General features: G+C 40.4%; 6 protein-coding genes and 1 long non-coding RNA gene across 8 annotated transcripts; 4 read left to right on the top strand and 3 right to left on the bottom strand.

Moving 5' to 3' along the window:
• Nucleotides 1-64: 64 nt before the first annotated feature.
• Nucleotides 65-6,510, top strand: LOC6645112 (citron Rho-interacting kinase). Its single transcript, XM_023177212.2, has 8 exons — nucleotides 65-486; nucleotides 554-798; nucleotides 862-1,212; nucleotides 1,302-2,690; nucleotides 2,809-4,281; nucleotides 4,353-4,545; nucleotides 4,601-4,830; nucleotides 4,893-6,510. The coding sequence occupies exons 1-8, from the start codon at nucleotides 213-215 to the stop codon at nucleotides 6,381-6,383; spliced, it is 5,646 nt and encodes a 1,881-aa protein (XP_023032980.1). The 5' UTR covers nucleotides 65-212; the 3' UTR covers nucleotides 6,384-6,510.
• Nucleotides 6,511-6,795: 285 nt separating this feature from the next.
• LOC6645042 (RB-associated KRAB zinc finger protein) lies at nucleotides 6,796-9,116 on the top strand. Its single transcript, XM_002067755.4, has 2 exons — nucleotides 6,796-7,480; nucleotides 8,195-9,116. The coding sequence occupies exons 1-2, from the start codon at nucleotides 6,953-6,955 to the stop codon at nucleotides 8,858-8,860; spliced, it is 1,194 nt and encodes a 397-aa protein (XP_002067791.2). The 5' UTR covers nucleotides 6,796-6,952; the 3' UTR covers nucleotides 8,861-9,116.
• A 301-nt stretch (nucleotides 9,117-9,417) lies between these two features.
• LOC6645043 (ubiquitin-conjugating enzyme E2 C) lies at nucleotides 9,418-10,916 on the bottom strand. Its single transcript, XM_002067756.4, has 2 exons — nucleotides 10,494-10,916; nucleotides 9,418-10,387 (listed from the first exon to the last, which is right to left on the bottom strand). The coding sequence occupies exons 1-2, from the start codon at nucleotides 10,595-10,597 to the stop codon at nucleotides 9,958-9,960; spliced, it is 534 nt and encodes a 177-aa protein (XP_002067792.1). The 5' UTR covers nucleotides 10,598-10,916; the 3' UTR covers nucleotides 9,418-9,957.
• Nucleotides 10,917-11,024: 108 nt separating this feature from the next.
• LOC6645044 (EARP-interacting protein homolog) lies at nucleotides 11,025-12,577 on the top strand. The gene is made up of 2 exons (XM_002067757.4): nucleotides 11,025-11,495; nucleotides 11,562-12,577. The coding sequence occupies exons 1-2, from the start codon at nucleotides 11,310-11,312 to the stop codon at nucleotides 12,522-12,524; spliced, it is 1,149 nt and encodes a 382-aa protein (XP_002067793.1). The 5' UTR covers nucleotides 11,025-11,309; the 3' UTR covers nucleotides 12,525-12,577.
• Nucleotides 12,578-12,609: 32 nt separating this feature from the next.
• LOC6645045 (kxDL motif-containing protein CG10681) lies at nucleotides 12,610-13,529 on the bottom strand. The gene is made up of 2 exons (XM_023177161.2): nucleotides 13,325-13,529; nucleotides 12,610-13,255 (listed from the first exon to the last, which is right to left on the bottom strand). The coding sequence occupies exons 1-2, from the start codon at nucleotides 13,453-13,455 to the stop codon at nucleotides 12,610-12,612; spliced, it is 777 nt and encodes a 258-aa protein (XP_023032929.1). The 5' UTR covers nucleotides 13,456-13,529.
• Nucleotides 13,530-13,621: 92 nt separating this feature from the next.
• LOC6645046 (1,5-anhydro-D-fructose reductase) lies at nucleotides 13,622-16,936 on the top strand. 2 transcript variants are annotated; one of them, XM_002067759.4, is made up of 5 exons: nucleotides 13,622-13,939; nucleotides 14,431-14,598; nucleotides 14,666-14,835; nucleotides 14,899-15,241; nucleotides 15,311-15,505. In XM_002067759.4, the coding sequence occupies exons 1-5, from the start codon at nucleotides 13,763-13,765 to the stop codon at nucleotides 15,488-15,490; spliced, it is 1,038 nt and encodes a 345-aa protein (XP_002067795.2). In that variant the 5' UTR covers nucleotides 13,622-13,762; the 3' UTR covers nucleotides 15,491-15,505. The 2 variants fall into 2 exon arrangements, with proteins under 2 accessions (XP_002067795.2, XP_015033360.2); XM_015177874.3 differs by lacking the exons at nucleotides 14,431-14,598; nucleotides 14,666-14,835; nucleotides 14,899-15,241; nucleotides 15,311-15,505 and adding exons at nucleotides 15,845-16,012; nucleotides 16,076-16,591; nucleotides 16,667-16,936 and having other exon boundaries at nucleotides 13,754-13,939.
• LOC111518930 lies at nucleotides 15,269-15,895 on the bottom strand. The gene is made up of 3 exons (XR_002724150.2): nucleotides 15,829-15,895; nucleotides 15,550-15,757; nucleotides 15,269-15,444 (listed from the first exon to the last, which is right to left on the bottom strand). It is a non-coding gene; the product is annotated as an uncharacterized LOC111518930 (long non-coding RNA).
• Nucleotides 16,937-18,062: the final 1,126 nt, after the last annotated feature.

The following is an 18,062-nucleotide window of genomic DNA, read 5'->3' on the forward strand; positions in this document are numbered from 1 at the left end:
CATCACTTTCGATAGAAATATTGATAAATTTATCGCCCGCGCAATCGCTTATGCAGCCCTGTGCTTGGCTTCTTCGACGAGAATTTTCGCATTCAAAACGTACGCGGCGTCAACTAAGTCTGAGAATAGCAGCTGCAAATCATCTTTGTTTCGATTTATGTAATTGAAATGGAGTTTTAAAACAAATAGTTAAAGAGAAAGTGAAATTTAAAATGCTGCCACCCAAACGTGATCCCATAAGTGTTCGCACAGCGCGATTAAACAATCTAATCCTTGGCAAAGGACAAGGCGTCCCTCCAAAATCGGGAAATTTAGGCGGCGCCAGTGTCAGACGTAGTGTTTTACCCGTCAGCACAGTAAGCGCATCTGTCGCGGAGGCCATCTGTCGGGAGGGCCTTCTTGATGCATTCTGCTTGCTGTACAATGAGTGTGACAAGGATCAGTTGAAAAAGCGAGATCGCAACATATCGGAATTTGTCAACAAATGTAAGTCTTGAGCCAGCTTTTCTTTGTTTCTCTGATCATCACTTTATGCATTTCCATTCGTTTCCAGTTCGTCCCATTGTTGAGGAGACCCGCCAGCTACGGGTGAATATCGATGATTTTATCGTCAAGACTCTGATTGGGAAAGGATACTTCGGAAATGTCCATTTGGTGATAGAGCGTGAGACCTCCGATGTCTATGCCATGAAGAAGGTTAAGAAATCCGTGGTGACTACCTCACAAGTAAAGGAGGAGCGCGATATAATGGCCAGACGACAGTCTGAATGGCTGATAAACTTGCAATATGCCTTTCAGGTAGATCCATTTTTCTGATCTGATTTCTTCCAGTCTTTCAATTTTTATTACTCTTCCATTTAGGATAATGATCATCTGTACTTGGTTATGGAGTACATGCCTGGAGGGGATTTGCTCAGTTTGATGTCACGTCATGGTCCCTTCGATGAGGATCTGGCACGCTTTTATTTGGCCGAATTAACACTGGCTTTGCATGCCCTGCATAGCATGGGTTATGTCCATCGTGATATTAAGCCAGAGAACATACTAATCGATCGTCTTGGTCATATAAAATTAGCCGATTTCGGCAATGCTGCGGAACTGGATCGAGATGGTCATGTTTTAAGTTTGTCCCCGGTGGGAACACCGGATTATATAGCTCCCGAATTACTGCAAACTATATCGACTTACAAGCTATCCAAGTCGATGCATGATGTGAGTTCACGTGTATGTTTGAATACTAATCCCGTCTGATCCAATTATAATACGAGGAGATATACTTACCAATTTCTCTTTTATTTTAGGTAAGTTGTGATTACTGGTCCATGGGTATAATTGGCTATGAGCTAATGTGTGATATAACACCATTCCATGATGACAATGTCCACGATACATATTCGAAAATTCTCTCGCACTGCGAAGAGAGCCATCTGAAGGAGTTGATTACATTTCCCAGCGACTTGAAGGTCTCTGCCAATTATAAGAATTTAATTGAATCTCTGGTCACAAATCCATCAAAACGATTGACCTACGATCAATTGGTGAAGCATCCGTTCTTCGATCACATACAATGGAATACTTTACGTTCCCAAGTACCACCGATTATGCCCACCATTAAGTCTGATGATGACACTTCCAATTTCGAAGACGGTGGCTCCAGACACAAGGGTAGGCGTGATCAGAAAGCGGTGGCCAGCAAGAAATCCTTGACAACCAATATGAAATCCCATGATTTTAGTGGCAAGGATTTGCCGTTTATTGGTTACAGTTTTGTCCATATGGAAAAGCAGACATCGGCGACATCAGCATCACCCAATCTTGATGCCAAGTTCCAAGAGAAACTTAAGGATTTGCAACAGAAGTTAAAGTTACGTGAAACCGAAATAGCTATGCTTAAAAAGGATCTGCAGCGAGCTCAACAATCGCTCAAACAGACCGATACAAAGTCTCCAGTGCTTGTTGAAGCCAAAATGGAAATCAAAAAGCTGCAACAAATTATCAAAGAGAAAACCATAGAATTGGCCCATTGTAATACACAAATTAAAACCCTGCAAAGCTCGGCTAAAATCGATGAAGAAATGTGGTCCAAGAAGGAGGCCACCATTACGGATCTTTTGCGTTTGAATCGCCAAAAATATGAGGAGGCAAAAATTGCCTCCGAGCAGAGATATGAAAAGCAATTAACTGAAAAGAAGCAAGAATTGGCTACTTGCCTACAAAAAATGGAGGGTCGTGAGTTAGAATTCAATGCCAAAAACGATGAGTGCAAGCATCTGAGCGATAAATTAAAGAACTACATGGAAATGTTAAAGCAAATGAAGGAGCAAAGCCTTCAGGCAGAAATAAAACAAGATAAACAACGTACCCAACTGGCTGAAAACTATGAGAAGAAGCTCGACGAGTTGAACCAAAAGCTGAGGCAATCCAAAGATACACATCGTCGTACAACTTTAGAGTTGCAAGATGTTCGCAATCAATTGAATGATACCGTATCCAGTTCAAAATCCACTCAAGAAGCCAAGCAGGCAACCCAGCGTAATCTCGAGGAGCTACTAAGGCGTCTTGATCGTGAAATAGCAGCTAACAATGAGTTGCATTCGGTCAATGCCCAATTAAACACAGAAATAAAATCCAAAGACAAGGAAATGCAGGAACAACAGACTGAATGTCAGCGCTTGGAACGAGAATTACAGGTATTACATTTCCCTTCTCTACCCTTTTGTCAAATACGTCAAAATAGCAAGCTAGTTGTTTGCTGTCAACTTGGCTGAACTTTTGTTTGAGTATTAAACACACATTTTTCTATCACAGCTTGCCGAGTGTCGTTGTCATATTGCTGAATCATCGTTAGCTTCCCAAACGGCTTCACCCTATGAAACAGCACCTGGCTCCTTGACTGAGCTACATACGATTGGAGATCAATTGCGAGCGGATTTGGAGGCCGCCAAGGAGGCGGAAAGTCAACAGAAAATTCGAGCTGATAAATTGCAGACTTTAGTCTCGAAACTGGAGGAGCAACTGGAGCATTTCAATGAGCAGAGTAGTTTAATGGTGGCGAAGAGACCGCCACCCGATGCGGTAGGTGACATGTTGGAGCGTCAGAATGAGAAACTGGAGGATAAATTGGCTACAGTCCGCGAGCAAATGATTGTTGAGCGTCAAGCGGCTCGTACTGCGAATCTTTCGCTATGGAAAGTAGAAAAGCAGCTCGAAGAGACTTTGTCGCAAAATAAATTGCTGACTCGTCGCATGGAGCTGACCGAGGATCGTGTCAAGAAGGCGCAGAGTGACCGGGACGAGGCTCAACGTGTGCTTAAGTTCTCACAGGAAGAGACCCGTCAGAGAGAGTCACGCATAGACGAGCTAAAAGAGGAACTAGCTGCCTCCAAACGGGATGTCATGAAGGAGCATCGTTTATGGGAGAAGGCAGAGCAGGAGCGAATCAAGTCCAAATCGGAGATCATAGAACATTTGGCCAAAATCCATAGCCTAGAACAGCAGGCAACAGATCTGCGCCAAAAGCTGCACCAGGCTAATTCACGCATCGATAGCTTGACTCTGGATCAGAAGAGACTGCAGCGTGAGTTAAAGGAGGAGCACGATCGTAGCGCCTCCCTAGGCGCTGAATCCACTGCGCTTCGCAAAGAGGTGAAACAGCTTACAGAGAATTTCCAACGTTTGAAATATGCCTGCAGCATTACGGACAATCAGATAACTGAATTGGAGTCTCTCTTGACCAGCGAACAGGCACGAAATAAAACCCAAAAGACGCAGCTTGATGCCTGCCATAGCAAACTGCGCGAACGGGACGATCAACTCACCCAGTTACGTGAAGAATTGGCCGCCATGGAGTCGGATAAACGTCTGATCGAACAGCGTTCCAAATTGGTTACAACTGCTCTCGAGGATATGGAAGTGACGCTGGCGGATGTTCAAAAGAAAATGATCAATCAGCAGAGTCAATTGGTGGAGCAAACCAATGCCTTGTTTTCTGCTCAAGAGCGTATCTCCCAGCTGGATTCGGACAACACAAATTATCAATCGGAACTCTCGGATTATAAGAAGGATAATACTCGTATATTGAGTGAACTTTTCCATCGTAAAGAGGAAATTGGTAATTTGCAGGCAGAGATCAAGGATTTGCAAAGCACTCAATCGGATTTGAATGCCGAAATCGATGAGCTCCAAGACATGCTTACCGAGAAGGAACAATTCTATGTGCAGCGTGATATTAAGGCCACGGCCACATTGGCTCAGCATAAGAAACTGATTGACTATTTACAGGTGGGACAAATTCCATTCCACTCATTTTTCCTTCAATTTTTTTTGTAACAATCTTTAATCTTTTCTGTTAGCTTCAAGTGGAAGATCTGTCTGCCAAAAAGAAGAAAACACTAGCCGATAAAATATTTGGTAGTCACACCAGCAAAGAGAACATCTCACCAAATGATGTTGAATCTTGTATACTCTATCGTACTCTCAAAGAGGAGCTTCGCCGCGAACAGAAAATAAATAAGACATTGAAAGAGCAATTGGAGCAAGTGGATGGTAAGTTTCCTGGGCCACTTAACTAGAAACCTTTTCATATAATTACATATTTCAGGCCAAGCCGCCTTGCGTTCACAGCGTAAGTTCACTCATGATGAGAACGAGGATCAACAAGTTAAGCAGCGACCCGTAAGCATAGCCGTCTTGCCACATTCCCCACGAAAACAGCACCAGCAAGGATCACCTGTGAAGCGTGCTACCAGTCAGGTAGAACTCAGAAGTTCTTCCACAAAAGTTCACATTCATTCGGAACGAAAATCACCCAAAAAGATCACCGAAAAGAAAGTAAGTCGTAGTCAGAGAATATTGGCTTAAAATTTTGACCTAATATTTGTTTCATTCAAAAGGAACCAGCAGCAGCAGCAGTAGCAACAAATCAAGTAGCGGAGACAGGTCATCATCGTTTTGAATTGGCACTGCAGGAGTCCAAATTAGATGCTCTGAGCTGTATTGTATGTGATCAGCCCATGATTGCTGGTTCATCGTTTTGGCGTTGTCGCGAATGCAAGGATGTTTGCCATCGCAAGTGTCGTTCGAGTGTGACCTCCAGTTGTGGAAGTGAAACCCCTAAAGCCACTGCTCCACCAGCTGATGCCATGAGTCTGACATCAACTGAGGTGGATCTGGATACACTGGACAGCAATCGCGAGGGAGGGGGAGGTGGCGGTGGTGGAAGCGTTGCAGATTACTTGGGCACGTTAGTGTACAATGGTAACGAGCAGATGAAGAGTGAATCAACAGATATCGAGGTGAACTGTCTCTTCGAGGTGGTTGAACAAAAGATTCTTCTACTGGGCTGTAATAATGGTCTTTATGCCTATCATTTGAGTAATCAACGTTTGATTCATATAGCCGGCATAGTTTCGGTTGCCCACATATCCATATCCACGCGCTTGGCCAAGGCCATTATGGTGGACACAGCTGGCGAGAAGCTGTACCAGTGCGACTATCGTCAGCTGGAGTCACGCTGCCAGAGCTCCAATGCTTGCCATAAACCAGCTTTAGAAACTGCTGTCATCGAATTGCCTTTTGCCAATCGGACGGCCAGTGAGAAATGGAAATTAGTGGAAATATCCAATGAATCGGAGAACCCCTTGGACTCGGTGGCCATAGCGGCGACCTCAACTCGCATAGTTATACTCAAATATGACTCGAAATTGCATAAATTCAAGCCAGTGCGTGCCCTGGACACTGCCACGCCGGTCACTTCGATCTTCTTTACACGCCACTCGGCCATTGTAAGTTCCGATAAATTCTATGAAATCGATTTGGATAACTATGGAGCTGAGGAATTCGTTGATCTGGCAGACAAGTCCATGCAGCACACCTCCAATTGTCAACCCTTTGTGGCTGTACGCATTTCCAAGCAAGAGTATTTGCTTTGCTTCTCCGAATGCGGTGTATTTGTCGATGAGTTTGGCTGTCGTTCGCGTCCATATGATCTGAATTGGGTTTATGCCCCTACAGGATTTGTCTATCGCGAACCATTCCTCTATGTGGCCCATTATCAGTGTGTGCAAATTATTCGATTGCATCGTTCTTACAGCAAGGAAGTGGCTAACAATGACAATAGTTCGGAGTCAAGTGAATCACCGGATTTGCATCGCGTTTATTTACCCCATCATATGTCCACACTGTTGGGAAATAGTGGCGAAATAAATCTGTATGCCATGGCCATGGATCAACATCATCATCCCGACAAGGGGGGACGTCAGAAGATCTATCTTTTGGATTCATTGCTGGCATTTAAAAAGAAATTAAATGTCTCCATGGAAACTATATCATCGGTGGCCACGTCTGTGACATTGGGTTCATGTTTGACCACAGATAGCTCTTAATTCTTTTTTTTAACGTATATAAATGTATACAAATATTTGTATTTTAATTTTAGAACATTTTGTGCGAATTTTAACACAAATAAAAGTAATGAAATTCAAATATATAATACATGCAATTTAAGTATAATAATTTCTGTTGGCTTAATATGTTTCTCACAATTTCTTAAAACTTAACGTTTTTGTTAGTTGATAGTTTTAGAAATAAGTCCTTTTGAAGATTAATAAAACTCAATTTTTTTTAAATTTTATTTACAAATGGCCGTTAGAGCTTTTGAGGTCGAAAAGCTCTTGTCGAACAAGCAACCCTGTTAAAAGTTTCGCATAACTGTTATTTCTTGCGCGCGTTTGAGTTGAGTGTGTATCGGGAGAGGAAATAGCTTTTTATATTGTCCTAAAATGATTGGTGTTGTTTGCCGGGTAGGGGGAGGGCGAAGAGTTACGTTTTGTATTGTTGTATTTTGGGCAGTGCAATACTCTTGCGGTAAATTGTCATAATTGATTTCAATTTATGCCGGCTGAGCAGCTCAGCCCCCGCGCCTCTGCCCGCATGAGATTGTGCTGCTGCTGCTATGAAATCAAAACAGAAACTTCGCGCGCCTCGAGCGGTTGACGTAGCTGCAAATGCGGTTACGGATGTCCAAGAAACGTGGAGGAGCAGCAGGAGGAGTAGGATCAAAAGGAAGCGCAGAAAAATGTTGTTATGTCGAGCCTGTTTAGTTTTACTGCAACCGCAGGATACTTCATACGATTTATTTGCCATACAGGATTTGGCCCGCAAATTCTCAGCCTGCACTGGAGGCAAATCAAATCTCATAGATATCGATGGCAATCAGTATGAGGATGTGGTGCTGCAATGCATTTGCGAGTGTTGCTATCAATTGGTCCAGAAATTCCATGATTTTCAATGCATGTGCGAAGAGTCCTTAAAGAATTTTCAAAATCTCCTCAAGGAAGTCAGAGAGGAAGGAGCCAAAAGCAATGAGTTCGAAGTGGAAATCGAGATGGAAAATTTGCAAATGATGGAGGAAAAGGACGACGAGGAGGAGGATGAGAAAGAGTTGCCAAAGGCCAAAGCTGAAGAACTCATCGAAGATATTGTGAGTTCCACCTCAATCCCAAAACCAAATGTGGGCGTGTGTTTGATTGCTAAAGGGGCGCTCTCTAGTTATAATCTAATCACTTAACTATCACTTCACTTGGTTGCCTAGCAGCGTAGAGCGCGTGGATACGGAAGGCAATACATACACACCAAACCATACACACATATAGACGACAAACAGACAGACTTACACTAACTATATTGTGGACGGCAGTTAATTTCTTTCGCCCTACTCACACCACCCACTCGAACTGGGATGAGAGCCTCATAAACAACAAAAAAAGATCATAAATAAACCAATGTAGGTACATTCGGTAGCATAATATACATATAAACTTTAGATAAATAAATAAGGCTCATGATATTAATATGTTCAATTGATAACTCCTTCTAATCAGTTCAAACAGTCATCAGTTATTTATTATTAGATTAGAGATTCACAACGGAAAGTTTGACGAAATCAAGTGGAATAGATAATACCAGGTGGAAGTCAGTTAAACTAACTAGTTAAGAGATTCTAAATTTGGTCAGCTTATCAGTCTCTAAAGCCTAGTTACTCACATAAATATAATCAGGTAATGTTTAATTTCTAAACTCTATTATCAGATGGGCACCAAAACGGTCAAACACAAATATTTACGATTCTTAGATTTAGATATAGTTGAATTTTCCATTATTCAGTTTACTAAAAGGATTTCCCTTTATTTTCTAGGAGGAAGTATATATCGTTGAGGATGAAACGGCTAAAGATGGCCTTGGCAAGGAGAGGATCTCACGCAAAGCGGTCAACACGGCGTCAGCATCACCACAAAGAAAACGAGGCTTACGTTATACACTAGATTGTCATATTTGTGGGCGTGGCTTCTATAAAAGCCTGCTCCTTGAGGCTCACATAAAACAGCATAAAGGTGAAAATCCATATACCTGTGTGCATTGTGGCAAACATTTTGCCCGCTCCAATCTGCTGGACATACATTTGCGAGATGTCCATCAAAATCCCAATGAGCGTATCACATATCCATGCCCGAAATGCAACAAAGTCTACAGTGCCGAACGTAGTTTGATCTATCATTTTCGCAGGCAGCACGAGCCCAAAGCAAGGGAGGAAATATCCCCGAATCATATATGCGATAAGTGTGGCAAGTCATATGGACGCAAAAGTCATTTGACACGCCATCAATGGGTACACAGGAAACTGGAAGAGCGTCGATATTGTTGCATTAATTGCGATCAGCGTTTTTATACCAAAGAGAATATGAAGGATCACATGTTGAGACATCATAGCAAGAGAAATCTTCCCAGATGCAAGAAGTGCGGACGTCTGGCAGGATCACGTCTCGATCTTTTGGCCCACATGAAGAGGCATAAAGTTCAATAGCTTCATTACGCTCACGCTTATATCGTGTACTCCACATACATTCCTAGTATAGCTTCTATTTAAATCAAATAGTTAACGATTTTATCTCTTGTTATACAATTAGTTTAAAAAAAATTTGAGCTTCCAAAAATTTAAGAAAAAAAAACAGTTTAATGATTCCTTTTCGATTAAAAATCGATGTATATATGTATACCCTTTCCCCATTAGTTTTAAGAGATCGTCGAGATCAGATCAATAATTCGTTTTTATTAATATATATAGATGTTTTTTTTTTTTTGTTTTCAATAACTTCAAGCTAACTCAACTTGTTACAATGAGAGAATATATAGATGATGAATGCAAATGGCTTCTTACCGCTAAGAAAAAAAATAACTAGAAAGGACATACAACACATTTTGGGATATAAGATTTCTTCGAGGGGATTTTGGCTAACACATTCACATCGATTAAATGGCCCATATAATATAAAAAATACATATGAGAGAAAAAATAAAGAACTAGGCGTAACCCTTGCGCGCGCTTACATACATATTATTTATCCATTCATAAAAAAACAATTAAACTAAAATTTTTACTTAATAACCTTAATAAAAGATAGAAACGGACAGCTGTGTAAATTACATGTATGTATATATATATATAGATGTATATCGTTGTTTGGTGGCTATTGCAGGGAGACGGAGTAAGGAGAGGTAGTGGGGAGAAGCCTAAATTGAAAAAATTAGATTAGATCCAACCAAACTAAGCAAAAACACACACACAAGAGAAATTCCAAATTTTATGGCTTTGAGAGTTGTGGGTATAGGAAGGAAAAGCTGAAGGTTGTTTGCTTTTGGGTGGTGCTGGTGGTGGTGTTAGTTAATGGTGGTATTATTTTTGGTAATGGTGGTGATAGCTGGTTGGTAGAGTTCTGGCTTTGCAATTGATGCCTAATTTGGGGGAGATGTTGGAGTTGCTTGCACACTATGTTAATAAATACGCTGCAATATGAGCATAGTTTATGGGTATGAGAGTATATGATGTTCGTCGTTGCTGTTTGTTTTTGTTTTTGCTGATGATGTTGTTGTTGTCGTCGTCTCTGGATGATCATGATGCTTTTAGGTGTCCTTGTGCTTCTCATAGAAGGCATCCAAATATTTTTTATACTCCTTTTGATCGTGCCACATCATCGCGGCCTGCGCGTTTAATGGACTCTCGTTGTTTGGCTCTCCAAGCAGTGATTGTATGGACAACAATATGGTGCGTACATCATATAATGCTGACCATTTGTCCTTTAATATATCAAGACAAATGGCCCCCTGCAAATCAACATTCGGATGAAAGCAGGGCGTCAGGAACTTTACTACTGGCGCAGCATATGGATACGAGTTGGGAAAATCGAGGGAAAGGCGATATGTTTGATTGGCATATACTGTATTCCGCGGGCCCTCCAGTGTGCCCACCCATTTAAAGATGTTCTCGCCATCTGGAAATGCTGAAATCCCCTTCTCATTGGCCATCATTAAATTCATCAGTTCCTTGTGCAGTCTGCGGGAAAAATATAGACGAAGATAGAGATGTTCAAGAAGAGGAAGAAGTTGGAGGGAGATTAATGCAGAGTCACTCGGATTTGGCGCGCGCGTCTTCCTCTCACCTTTTGCTCACAGCATGATTGTCTTTTACGGGCAACGAGTCATCAGTGTGTTTGCTGCTGCCGCCAGCACCTCCGCTTTGCTCTGGGCTGATGTTCTGTGCCATTGTGAATCTTGATTGGTAGTAGTTACTTGATGGTTTCTTGATTGGATCGGTGTTTGAATGGTTGCTTTGATGCTTGCTGCCGTGCTGTGTCTCTTTGGAATTTGGTGTTTTCTTTTTTGACTTGAATGTTTCTAAACGTTTCACTACGTAAATACAGTATTTATATATACATATGCATATAGATATATGCGATAATAATTTTGGAGCTGGATCAGAATATATGCTGCTATTTATTTGTTTTTTTTTAGAGAGTTGGAATTAGAAAAATCTTTTTCCACTATTGTGTGTGTGCTTAGGCTTTACATTAAAACAAAATGGGGGGAAAGGAGAAAACACAGTTAAAGCGTGCACAGGGTTGTATTTCATAGGCTTCATTTTCAACCAGTGACAGCTGTAATCTAGCGAGTGCTACGTTCACACGATAACTCAGAACGAGAAGTGGCGAGAATAATATTATTTGTAAAAAAAAATCTATATGCTTACAATAAAGCACTGCATTATACGGCGCAAAGAAAATTATATTATACTTCTGACACTCCTATAACGAAAAATAATCTCACATGTAACTTGAATTAATTTATCGATTTTAAAATTAACGTCTTTTTGGTGACGCGACTTCGTGAGGTTGCCCCGTATAACCGTCGATTAATTCGACATTGGCAGCAACAGAGTCAAGATATGCTCCAAGAAAAGTAACGAAAGAAATCAACAAATGGATGAGAATGAAAGTAGCCTGATTATTTACGGCTTGGAACTACAGGCTCGAGCTCTGACTCCTCAATATGGTGAAGGCAACGATGTCCGTTTTTTCATAGCCACCAATTCGCTTAAGCCGACCAATACCAATCAATTGCATCTGTTGCAATATGACGAAGAGCAAGGAAATATCCAATCCAAGGTAGAGTCAAACTGAGACCCAAAGAATTTTCGATTTCTAGCAATTAAATCGGTTGTTTTCATATAGATATTCGAGCACTCTCTGGGAGAAGTATGGAATCTGAGAAGTTGTCCTCATCAAGCCAACTTGTTGGCCTCTGTGTACCAGAAGGGTGCACAGGTGATAACCCAGGCGGCTCTATTGACACTACCCGATGACCTCGGTTCAGTCCGCACAGAACAACTAAAGTCCGAATATATACCCTGGAAGCAGGTAGAGGTTTTGGACACTACCGCCTATGGTGGACGTGTCAAGACAATTGAATTCCATCCCAGTCAGGAGCAAACTTTGGCCTGTGTGGTGGGAAGCAAAGTGGCTTTGATGCAGCGGGGCGAATCATCGACAAGGATAATAGCCGATTTGGTTGGATCCGGTTCAAATTCGAAACATATTCCACCGTTTACCACTGGCAAATGGTCACACCATCATCAGGGTAATCAATTTCTGACTCTCCACGATTGCACGCTAAGCTCATACGACATAAGGGACACGCAGCATTGTGCCTGGAGTATAAGCGATGCGCACGGACAGCTTGTTCGTGATCTCGATTGCAATCCCAACAAACAATGTCACGTAATGACTGGCGGAGATGATGGATATCTAAAAATCTGGGATTACAGAATGCCAAAAGCACCAGTTTTTGAGCGAAGCGACCATTCGCATTGGATTTGGTCTGTGCGATTCAATACATTCCATGATCAGCTTTTACTGTCAAGTTCCAGTGACTGCAAGGTATTGCTGACCTGCGCAGGATCTGTCAGTTCCGAGTTACATTCTCAGAATGAAATAAACACTGAAGGTGGAGGAGAAGAACGTCAACGTCCCTTGCTCTCGGATGGATTGCTGCAAACATTTGACCAGCATGAGGATTCCGTTTACTGTGCTGAATGGAGCAATGTTGATCCCTGGGTATTTGCCTCCCTTAGCTATGATGGACGCGTCATAATCTCAAAAGTGCCCAAGCAGTACAAGTATCAGATTATATTCTAAACTTGGTTTACTTTTTTAGGTTATTTTTAATAATAAATATTTATGTATATGTATATTAAACTAGCTAAGGGGACAGAAATGGCAATTAACCCGTGTCCTCAGATGTACAATCTGAGGAATCATTGGGATTTGCTATCTCAACTGAGCATACGCGTTTAATTAGCTCATTTTCCAGTTCTACTACACCATTATCTATAGCTTCTTCCATTTGAACGTATTCAATAGTGGCTCCACTTTTCTTTGATCCTGACGCGGCAGTTGGCTTTGTTGAGGTGGTTGCAGGAGCTGACCCTTCATCGACAGCTGCTGCTTTTGCTGCTCCACCTTCTGCTTTTGCTGCTCCACCTTCTGCTTTTGCTGCTCCACCTTCAGCTTCGGTCACTGTAAGCAAAGCAGCAGCAGCTACTGTTGCTGCTCCTTCTGCTCCTCCCCCTCCTCCTGTTGCTTTTGCTTTAGATGTCGATGCAGTTTCCGTTTCATCTTCCGCCTCTTCTGCCAAACTGCTGCGTTGCTGCTGTTGTGGTTGCACTTCGGCATAAATGACGGGATATTGCTGTTGTAATTTTTGCTTGATAATCCGAATTTTTCTGAATATATAGTCAAGATCCTTTTTCATTTCGCCCAGACATTTGACGTGACGCTTGAAATCCTCATTGGCAGTCTTCAGTCGACTTTGGGATAGGGCATTACAATTAAGCAACATTTCGTTGGTCTTCTCAAAACGCTGGAGCCTGCATGGAGTATTGATTTATTTACTTTTCCCTACAGATATTAACTGTATTTGTATTGTATGCTCTTACATTTGTTTTTGGGCCCTGATCATTGTCTCGACATCGCCTTGATTGACCATGCCCGCCAATCCTTGTATAAACACCTCAGCAGCTGAATTCCCAGCACTGAAGCCATTAATGGATTCCAGATCCGTATCCATTGTTTGCTCTAACAGACCGCTGACTGCAATTTTGTATGCTTACATTTCGACGAGTGCAAACAGCTGTTCATTGTGATTAGTGTTGAGAAGTATCAAGTCTAGGTTTACTACCATCAGTTACCTATGTACATACATACATACATATTCATTTGACATTAAACATTACAGATTGGTGTATAGTATTTGCCAAAATTCTACTTTATCATTATTATATGTTTTTATTTTGAAATATTTTCTGTCGCAATTCCACTTGAATAATTCGAAATTTATCATCTCTAGCACTTTGACACTATTCAGTGTTGGTAAGATGCTGACAGAAATTTGTAAAAAATCATTTATAATTGGCGTAACTTTGTGCCGGTATCGCGTTAAATCTAATTTCACACATTTACGCACAATTTGCAATTTAAATATGAAACTGGCTCCAACTGTGAAATTGAACAATGGCTATGAAATGCCAGTTCTGGGCTTGGGCACGTATGAGGTGAGTTTAAAACTAAAAAGTATTCCATAATGTATTTGTATATAGTATATGCATACATAAATATTCTAATATATAGCATTATCTGTTTATCTGTGTGGGTAATTAGATGATTATATACAGATATTTTTCTAACTTGCCAAAATACATGATACATACATATATACCCATACATACATACATATGCACATTCATATTTTGCTGTGCATAAACCAACAGTTATCTCGTATCAAATAAAGCAACAAGTGAAGCCGGCTACAATTATTTATGATCCTACAGTGGCACACAGTGTGTGTGCTTAGGTTTAGGAATTTCTATTTTATTGTGGGACTAAAAATTGACTTAAGAAACCAAATATTTAGTTTTAAAGTTTCAATTGATTTTAATAAGATATTAAAGTTCCAATTCTTATTGCAAAAAGAAGTGCTTGCATTGCTGTACAGCAACATTTGTAATACACTGTTGGCTTACTTACACTGAACGAAAATTTGTAGTTGAAAAAATCGAAATGTGAAAATGCAGTGCGTTATGCATTGGAGACGGGCTACCGTCACATCGATACGGCTTATCTTTACCGCAACGAGGCTTTAATCGGTAAAGTTCTCAGTGAAGAGATCTTAGCTGGAAAAATAAAGCGGGATCAGGTGTTTCTAGTTACCAAGGTGAGTCTAAAATGCGTTAAAATGGCATTTGTATATTAACTGCAGATTTTTAACCCCTCTCTCATAGCTTTGGGACATTTATCATGAACCCTTTCGTGTGCTTGAAGCTTGCCGAATGCAATTGAGGCTACTTAATGTGCAATATATTGATCTTTATCTCATGCACTCACCGGTGAGCGTTCACTATCTGAGTGATGAGGATCTAATGCCTCATAGGAATGAAGAATTATGGACCAAGTGAGCAAGAACGTTTTAGCTTTGTATTATCTTTTGATATCAATTGTTTCTTCTTTGATTTAGCAATGTGGACTATTTGGATACTTATAGAGCTATGGAGAAACTAGTGGAAATGGGTCTAGTCCGTAGTCTTGGCGTTTCAAATTTTAATTTAACGCAATTGCAACGTTTGATTGACAATTGTCATATTAAGCCCGTGGCATTACAAATCGAATGTCATATTGAATTGATCCAATGGCCCTTGCTAAAGTTTTGTGAAAAAGAAAACATAGTGGTTACAGCCTACTCCCCCTTGGGTCGTCCGAAATCAAGTAAACCTCTGCCCGACTACTATACGGACTATCAAATTTTGGAAATCTCAAAGAAATATGCAAAGTCGCCCGCACAAATCGTTATAAGATATTTGGTATACAAAACAATATTTCAAGAAACATTCAATTTTTATCATTTGATTTATTTTTTATTATAAATACAGGTGGACATAGGTCTAATACCAATACCCAAGGCAGCCCAAACTAATCATTTGTATGAGAATTTGCAAATTTTTGACTTTACTCTGTCGGTGTCGGAAAGACAGCAATTGGAAAAATGGAATAAAGGCTTGAGAATCTGGAAATTTGAGAAGGCCAAATATCATCAATATTATCCATATTAGATAAATTATATATATATATATATTGTATTAGTTGTATATATTATATAAAGATGACTTACTTTTATAACATCCAAAAATCATAGTTTCTCATATCTTGCGCGTGCCAATCGCTTTTGCTGGTTAATATAATGCCTAATGTTATTCCGATTGTTATTTTCTCGCATCTTGGCATTCTCTATGGTGTTTATACTGAATCGTACTCGAGGGCGATCATAAAATAATCCAACTATCATCGACCAAAGACGAGCTAAAAAGCACATGGTTTATCTAGATACGCACAGACAGATAGATTGGAGTAGTAGATAGTTTGTACTTAATTTGGTTATTTATTTACATACATTTCTCTATTTGCAGTCCAAAAACAATGAAGGAGAAATTGCCGTCAAGCATGCCATAGATGTCGGTTATCGTCATATAGACACGGCCTATTTCTATCAAAACGAAGGCGAAGTGGGCAAGGCCATACGTGAAAAGATAGCAGAAGGTGTGGTCAAGCGAGAGGATATCTTCCTAGTCACAAAGGTAAGTGTAATTGTTATTCTATATACATATACAAATTCTATTCTAATTAATCTGTTCGCATAGCTCTGGAACATCCACCATGAGCCTGAACGCGTTGAGGGTGCATGCCGCAAGCAGCTGGCTAACTTTGGTCTAGACTATATCGATCTTTATTTAATGCACTTGCCCGTGGGCTATAAATATGTGAATGAAGAGACTTTGCTACCTAAGGACGAGGCCGATGTACTGCAGCTTTCTGATGTCGACTATTTGGACACTTACAAGGCCATGGAGAAGTTGGTGAAATTGGGCTTGGTTCGCAGCATTGGTGTGTCCAATTTCAATAGCGAGCAATTGCAACGCGTTTTGGATAATTGCGAAATAAAACCAGTTACCAATCAGGTTGAGTGCTCGCCAGCCCTCAATCAGAAGAAACTGACAGCTTTTTGCAAGGAACGTGGCGTTACCCTGACTGCCTACTCACCACTGGGACGCCCTAAACCAGATGAACAGAAGCCTGAATTTGTTTATTCGCCCAAAGTGAAGGCCATTGCCGAAAAGTATGGCAAAACGGCGCCACAAATTGTTTTAAAGTATTTGGTAAGTGGTTCTAGTCGAATACTCCAACTTAATTATATGCTTTGTGTTTCTTTTATTTTTTTTTATATGCTGCAGGTGGCAATTGGTGTCATACCCATACCAAAGTCGTCCAATACTGAACGTATTAGCGAGAATTTCAATATCTTTGATTTCGAGTTGAACTCGGAGGAGATAGAAGTGCTGGATAGTTTTCATACTGGCGAACGTTTGGTGCCATTCAATCTGATCAAAGGGCAGAACCACAAGTATTATCCCTTTGCCATTGAGTTTTAAGTCAAATGATGTAAATTATAATATACTATGTATAAACAATAAATTGCAGTCAAGCAGTGTCTCCTCACTTTATATGTTGCAAGTGTTTTTACTTACGTTATTTTGGAACAATGACAACTTTTTAAGAGCACTGTTCGTTGATGATGATAATGATGATGATGATGATGATGAAGAGGAGATGACAAGTCGCTTTTACACTTGGGCTTAATGGAACGGGGACGTGTGGAAGGTGGCCCGCATACACCCCACCACACTGTCACCCCGTTGCCAACCCTAAGTAAAAATGTTAAGCAAACTTTTTCGATTTGTTGTTTAATCCACTAATTGAGTTGCGTCTGAATTAAGCTGCCTCATTAAAAATCGGCGACTAACTGCATCAGTCGAAAACCCTTTGTTTGATAGGTAATATAAATCTCTAACAATTTCTAGAACTTTAACAATTTTTAAGCCATTTTTTCTTGATTTTCTTTCCGATTCAAATTTATAGTCAAAAAACAAAAGAGATTTGATAAAAAAATTGAAGGGTCCCCCGAGAGTGATATGGCAAAAAAAACAAAAACAAAAATCAGGGGGAAAAACAAACAAAAAAATCCCAGAAAAATCAATTATTCAAGAATTCTAAACTAAATTTGTTTTTACTTTCTCGCTGTGTAGATGGACGATAGATAAGAGTATCCAATTCTGTGGCGGAATCAATGGATGGATGGATGCAATTAGATCCGGCAAAAGAAAAACCGAAATGAGGCATGAAAATGTTATTATGCGTAATGGCATATAGTAAAAATATCGCCTATCACCTGACCATGATCAATTATTTGTAGATTATTCAGAACATTACGCGCTGATGAGCCGCTTAATGTTTCTTTTTGTTTTTGTCGGTAAATTCCATCTTATTTGAGTTATATATGTATCTATAGATTATATCTATAAGATAATGTACTCAAAAGTCACTTATAGTTGGAAGTTTTTGTTATTTTTGGTTTACGTAAGAGAACATAATTTCAAGATTTTTATAGATTCTAATTTAGTGGCTAACACACGACACACGCGCTAAATGGAATTTCAGTTAATATGACTTTGGCCCCTTTCAACCTGACACAAGTCCCATCGCACCCTCCCCCTTCACCCCTTTCCAAATTTATAAATCCAAAAATACCTTAAAGAAATGGGTGCAAGAGGCAGAGGTGGTGGGAGGGGC

The sequence above is a fragment of the Drosophila willistoni genome, assembly GCF_018902025.1.
Source record: "Drosophila willistoni isolate 14030-0811.24 chromosome XR unlocalized genomic scaffold, UCI_dwil_1.1 Seg105, whole genome shotgun sequence".
Classification (NCBI taxonomy): Eukaryota; Metazoa; Arthropoda; class Insecta; order Diptera; family Drosophilidae; genus Drosophila; species Drosophila willistoni.